At 36.0% G+C, this 7281-nt stretch overlaps 1 protein-coding gene across 7 annotated transcripts in view; it reads left to right on the top strand.

The window, feature by feature from the left end:
* Positions 1–6133: 6133 nt before the first annotated feature.
* The window catches only part of LOC107877844 (nuclear transcription factor Y subunit A-7), a 12569-nt gene continuing 11421 nt past the window's right edge, over positions 6134–7281 (top strand). For 2 of the 7 annotated variants that reach the window (XR_007042811.1, XR_007042812.1), the window contains exon 1: positions 6770–7142. Coding sequence is in view for 1 of the 7 variants with exons in the window: in XM_016724608.2 (XP_016580094.1) it covers positions 7124–7142 (19 nt within the window). In the remaining 6 variants the exon portion in view is untranslated. Of the gene's footprint in view, positions 6147–6769; positions 7143–7281 lie in introns of those variants that run through there. The other 5 variants (XR_007042814.1, XR_001676568.2, XM_016724608.2 and 2 more) reach the window with 5 other exon arrangements.

Raw genomic sequence — 7281 nt, 5'->3', positions numbered from 1 at the left:
ACCTTATACAGTTGTATTTCAGTTTTGAACCTTATGGCAAGTTTTTGCCAAATTTTTACATTATACAGTATTATTATTCAGTTATTGCACCAGGTACTAGTCATGGATTAGCTTATGTCCTTCGGGATTATGAGCATCGTATAGCGTCTGGGGTTCAGAATCTAGGGTGTTACAGATATTATCCATGATCATGTGTTGAGTGGTGGGTCCAGGAGGGATACCATATATTCTGAGGGTATTCTAAGATTTGATGGCCGCATTTATGGTCCAAAGATTTCTCACTTGATTCAATTGATATTGTGTGAGTCTCACATCTCCAGATACTCCGTTCACCCTGGAAAAGCTAAGATGTATAGAGATTTGAGGCAGCACTATTGGTGGAGTGGAGTGAAGAGAGATGTAATGGACTTTGTAGATCGTTCCCTATGTTGTCAGCAGGTGTAGGCCAAGCATAAAAGGCCTAGTTGCCTTATTTAGATATTACCCATTCCTAAGTAGATTAGGTAGTGGATAAACACGGACTTCGTTTGTGGGTAGCATCTGTCCTCGCTTGGTTGAGATGGCATTTGGTTCATTGTAGATCGATTGACCTAATTATCATATTTCATTCATATTCATATGTTCTTTAGTGACAAGAGGTTAGCCCATATCTACGTTTGCATGGAGTGCCTATATCTGTCATTTCAGACCAGGGCGTAGTGTTCACTTTCAACTTTTGGAGAGCTTTTCAGGTGGACTTAGGTACTCAGGTGGATCATAGCGTGGCTTTCAACCTCAAACCGATGGACAGTCAGAGCAAACTATTAGATTCTTGGCTAAGGTATATAAATTCTAGGCTTGGCTAAGGTATATAAATTCACTTCTATATTTTAAATAATCCATAAGTAGCTTTAAGATAGAATTTCTTCACAAACATGAACAACTAGGCCAATTTCACCTAAAACATGAGTAATTAAGTCAATTCCTCTTAAATTATGATTCGAAGGTAGCCTAAACTATCCAAATAAGACCAGTCATATCAAATATGCTTCCAATACCTAAATCCTACCCCATATCTAGCATACTATCATAATATTATTCTACAAAGTAGCTCAGTCTATGAAGAAGGTTATAGGGAGATAGAAGTATGATAAGCATTTTGACATAAGGTTCAATTAGCCCTCAAGCCCCCAAACTCATAAAAGGCTAAGTCTCGGTATTCTACCCACAATCATATCCTAACTTTTTTATCTCACATGCAACATATATAAAGCACAATCTTAAGAATTAAAGTAGATAAAAGCCTACCTCATTTCAAATTGCAACTTTTAAATTATCTATTAATTATTTGTCTTTACTCTACAATCTTGAAATGCCATCGCGCTATCAAAATAGTATTCTATATATTGTTAGGAGTAAAAGAAGACCCGTGTTGCTAGAGTAAGGATTGGGTTAAATTTTGGGTAAAGAATGGGCTTAAAGAGCATGAAAATATAATCTAAAATCGAACCCGTCATTGGGTCCCTTGAAGGATAAGGAATGTGTACTCAAAAGTTGAGCGTAAACAAAGCATAAATTGGCTCTCAAATAAACCATAAAAGTTTTTAAATTCAAGACCTAATTTCTAAGAATTTTACCATGAATTATGATGAAAATTAAAGGGAAATTTAATGGGAAATGTCCAAGGAGAGTTAAGTTAGCTCACTTTAACTTATGTGGATGATTTCCCACTTTTTCTTCTCCTTAAACTCTCAGTTAGGTGTAAAAATGGTAAAAGAAATAGTGGCAAATTGGGTGGGGAAAAAGTAGCCTCAAGATAGAAATTCTTTGCAAACATGAACAACTAGGCCAATTTCACCTAAAACATGAGTAACTAAGCCAATTCCACCTAAACTACGGTTCCAAGGTAGCCTAAACTATCCAAATAAGACCAATCATACAAATTATGCTTCCAATACCTAAATCCTATCCCATATATAGCATACTTTCATAATAATTATAATTTAAAGTAGCTCAATGTATGAAAATAATAGGGAGATAGAAGTATAATAAGAATTTTACCATAAGGGTCAATTAACCCTCAATCCCCCAAACATATAAAAGGCAAAGTCACGGTATTCTATCGAAAATCATACCCTAACTTTCCTATCTCACATACAGCATATACAAAACACAATCTCAATAATAAAAGTAGATAAATGCCACCTCAATGCCGAACTATAACTTTTGAATTATCCCTAAATCATTCATCGTTATTCTACGATCTTAAAATGTCATCACGCTATCAAAATAGTAATCTAAACCTTATAAAGAGTAAAAGGAGACCCATGTTGCTATAGTAACAGTAGGATTACACTTTAGGTTAAAAACGGGTCCACAGAGCATCCAAATAAAATCCAAAATTGAGCCCATCATGGGTCCCTTAAGGATAAGGAATGTGTACTCAAAAGTTGAGCACAAATGGGGGAAAATCGGGTCTCAAATCAACCTTAAAAGTTTAGGAATACAATACCTAATTTCTAAAAATTTTACCATGAATTATGATGGCTATTAAAGGTAGATTTAATGGGAAATGTTCAAGGAGAGTTAGGTTAGCTTACCTTAACTTTTTTGGATGATTTCCTACTTTTTCTTCTCTTTAAGATCTTAGTTGGGTGTAAAAATGGTGAAAGAAATGGTAATAAATTGGGTGGGTAAAAGGAATAAATTAGCTATAGGTGTCGCTAAAGCAGACACTTCAGTGCTAAATCGGTATATCCATCGCTAAAGTGGTCTGGCAGCAAAAAAAAGTGCCACTAATGCGGCACGATTGGCACTGAAGCGGTGCCCACTTTAGCGGCCATTAGACTCTAAAGATCACCTACTAATGGGACATGGCGTCTAAATAAAACCAAGGGCGCTAAGTGTTGTGCTAAAGCAAACCAATAGGTGCTTAAGTGGACCTATCAGGTGTCATGTACCAAATTTTTACTAAGTCCAAAACAAACTTCAACCGGGTACACAGGATTCGTTTGGATCCCCATGCATGCAAATGAACTATGCTACCATACCAAATTTGATGTTCCAAACTTAATGGAACCATTAAACTTTTATCCAAGATCGTTTTCACTAAGTGTATGGTCCACACCTATAGTTTTATTTTTCATATAATTTGTCCAATAACTTTAAATATGTTCAAAAGCCTAGGGACGTATACCAAGGGTCACCCCTGCCTAATATCAATATTTCAGAGTTGATGGCATTGTGGAATTTCTATTTTGAGGTTATCTAACTAGAGTTTTTGTCCAATACCAAATCCTAAATAACGAAAGCTTTAAAATAGAAAAATGAGACAAAAATCCAAACTAACTATCTGATGACCAAATCGATAATTTCATCAAGTCATATATGACTTGTAGTTGTTGTGGGAAGGCTAAAATTATTATAAATACATGCAAATTTAAGAAATGACCAAGAGGGTCATTACAGTCTGGGTGATTTAGAATAGTTTGAGGGCAGCTTAGGGTAGGCAGAAGGCCTATGCAGATCATAGACTTCGTACCTTTTGATTTGGAGTTGGTGACTGAGTATTCCTCCATGTAATGCCTATTAAAAGTATGATGAGGCTCGAGAAGAAGGGGAAGCTTATCCCTAGATATATTTGACCTTTTGAGATTCTTTGCATATGTAGAGAGGTGGCATATAAATTAGTCTTTCCCCGAGATTTGCTGCAGTCCATCTAGATTTCCATGATTCTATGTTGTGGAGTTGCATCCCCATTGAGTCTCATGTGCTTCTGCAGGACTCAGTTCAACTAGATGAGCAGTTAATCTTTGTGGAGGAGCAGGTTTTCATATTTGCCAAGGATGTCGAATGGTCGCGCTCGAGAGAGATTCCAATAGTTAAGGTTTAGTAGAGACATTGCCTAGCTGAGGAGGCTACTTGGGAGATCAATATCTAGATGTATTCCTAGTATCCTCACAAATTTGAGTCTTCAAGTACATCCTAACCTTTTACTTTCGTGAAGAAAGTTCTTTTAGTAGTGGATATTATAATGACCTTCCAGATTATTTCCTATTTCTCCACATATTTTTTTTATATTTAGAGATTTACCATATCTTCCCCAAGTCATTTATGACTTACAGGGGATGATAGTTTGGTCATCGAGCAGTTTATTTAGTTTTAGAGCTAGATCCCTATTTTGAAGTCTTCGGTAGTTAGAATTGGTTAACAAGGAAAAAGGTTAGTCAAATGACCTCTTATGCCAATTATGATAGTTTCAAAACCTCTATGATGTTGATTTTAGGCTAGTTGGACCTTTGATTCCAGTCATAAGGCTTCTAGACTCATTTTGAGCTATTGGCAGAAATTACGAAAAATGTCACTTGGGTATGGGACATACTATTTGTTGAAATGATCTCGGATAAAAATTTTGATCACGCCATTGATATTATGACTTGTATCCCAACTTACAAAGACAACACTGGCTAAGGAAAATCTGAGGAAACAAAGTAATAGAAGGGTACGAGTTGCAAAGACAGACTATGACTCATTAACTAAAGTCACAAGGTGACTAGTGTTTGAAGATCTTAGAGATACATGCTCCAGTTCATACGAGTAAAGACTACAAATTGTAAAGTCTAATGGCGACTCATGGTGAAGAGTTGTAAAGACAACAGACTTAAGTTCCCTGAGCAAGAAGAGATACTGGGGTGACTACGACTTGTAGCATATTACTCGTAATGTGACTATATGAGTCATAGCCACTAAAGAAAATAGAGCTAAGATAGTAGGTAGCGAGTCATATGGGGACATAATTACTCGTTACCAGAAGCGCGACCACTACCAACTTAATTTTCCTATACCAAGTTATTAGGAATCTTTGGTTATTTTGAGACACAACAAATACCCTAGGGTTATTCCTTTGTTATGTTACACACTTTTGATAATTTTCTACATACTTTCACATACTTTGATTATTTAGAATATTGTTCTTGCATTTTGGTTTCGTATATAATTGGAGATTATGGATTTTCTTCTTTTATCATTGTGTAACTAATTACATATCTTCTTTATTTATTTGCATGGGTTGTTGCATAAGCATGTGCGGCTAAGTTCCTTGACAAGGGTTATGGTAACCTTTGTGGATTAACCATGTAAGGGAAGTGGGATGTTCATCTAGTCAATGGTAGTTGTGTGTATTGCAATCTAATTCATAAAAATTGTACCCCAAGCTACTGCATAAGCTTAGGGATTTCTTGTATTCGATAACATCCTCACAAGGGTGTTTGAGATTGGAAAAAGGAGGTTATAGCAGTGATTCGAAGCTATCAGCCCTCTTCTAATCAACTCAATACTCAAAAGGTGAGAGTTGTACTGAGGTTATAGACAAGGTACATCAAGGTGAAACCCTGAGACTCACAAGGTGAAGGGTGAGATTTATTAACACATTTACAATACTATTGATATAACATAATTTGTCAACTTTCCACAAACAGCAGTGGGTTGGGTGAATTAAACATGAGAAACTTATGGAGTTGAGAAGCCATGGGGAACACAGTCCTTGTTTTTATCTTCTAATGTTTACAATGCAAGCATTCAAGTTTGGCTACTTGGTTTATTATATTTAATATTAATCGCAGCATACTTCTTTAGCAGTTAGTTTTGGGTGACATCAAATTTTGGTGCCATCGTTGGGGACTACGACGTTAAATTATTGATTATGGTTGGTGAAGTTCAAGGGTTTTATTTTTTATTTCTTTGTTAGGTATACGTCAATGTATGCCAAGAGCTAAGATTCAACGCCACCACTTACTCCCCATTGATACAGAACCCAAACAAATTTACAAACACAAAGAAGGATGTCTAAGCATACTCGTTATGGTGTTCCAATAGGAGTTTGGGATGATCTTCTTGCTATTCCTCCCCCTTCTATAGGTGATTAACAGAATGTTTCTAATAGAAAGACAAATCTAATATAAGCTGAGGCAGTTGAACAACAGAGAAAAGTAGTAGAGAATGCCTGATTGACTCAGCAGGTAGAGCTAGCCAAGCCAAGACAAGCTGATCATCAAGCACTAATCAATGGTTATCGTGATAAGGCACGTGATGGAAGATATAGAGTGATACAAGCCTATCAGTATCTACCTCCATATGATGAAGATGAGGACATAAGTTATGTTGAGCCTGTAGAGGCAGGATTTTCATTCCTCCTGCTCAATCCCCTAATGTGAAGTTTGACATTACTTGCACAATGACCCAATTATTGAGCATGCATCTTGCTAATTTTACTGGGATTTATACTTCATATACCCCTTTTTCACTGACAAGAGAATCATCGTTGTGGCTAGGGGAACTTTTTAGAGTCTCAATCACGACTTGGAATGAGTTGCGCAGATAGTTTTTAAATCGATTCTTTCCTCCTATCAGTATACTACAGCTAAAAGATGACATTTAAAAATTTTTGCCAGTTGCATACAGAATCTATGTATAAATCATGGTTTCGGTTCAAAAAGAAGTTAAAGCATAGTCCCTCATCACCTGATTCCAGGATCCAAATTGTTAGCAATATACTACAGATCCCTGAATGTTAACTCTAGGGCAATGGCAAACACTATACACTACAAGAAAAAGGTCTATTTAAGGCCAACATTTAGGGAAAGTCAATAATTTGGTCTCTAAAAGTATATTTATTAGGACGAGATTAAATTTCGATCCCTAATAGTGCATTTTTTTGGAAAGAAATCAAACCTCGTCCTAAGAAAATTATTAATTAGTCTCTATTAATAATTTAGAGTACCCGCTAAATTGCTAATCAAACTTAAGGCACCAAAAAGGAAAAAATATCTGTGTTCTCCAATATCAGCCCTATCTATTGTTGCTCAAAATTTCCATCGGCTATTCTCCAATATCACGGCCTAGCTATTGTTGCTCAAAATTTCCATTGGCAATTTTCTCATTGAACGCAACTGGCAGCGATTTCATCAAGTTTTTTCAACTCTGCGGTGATCCATATCAAAAGAGACGTCACTTCTTGCTCCATCATTGGCAACCCTGGATGTATAATTGCTTATCAGGCACCAAATTAGGGTAAGTTTATTATGGGACTTCAGATTCACCCCGAGCGAATGAGGAAATAGGATTGTGATGAATTTGATTATCCTAGATGTACAATTACTTATCAGGTACCAAATTAGATGCCAATATCATTATTAAAAGAAATTATTATATATCAGACTATTAGTATTATATATCTTAATCTTACACTATGTTGAGTGTGATTTTGTTAGGAGTTTGTGAAGGTATTATTGACATTTTTTTTTT

The sequence above is a fragment of the Capsicum annuum genome, chromosome 7, assembly GCF_002878395.1.
Source record: "Capsicum annuum cultivar UCD-10X-F1 chromosome 7, UCD10Xv1.1, whole genome shotgun sequence".
NCBI lineage: Eukaryota > Viridiplantae > Streptophyta > Magnoliopsida > Solanales > Solanaceae > Capsicum > Capsicum annuum.
The sequence above is the reverse complement of the archived record's forward strand: the minus strand, read 5'-3'. Positions and strand labels throughout refer to the sequence as shown.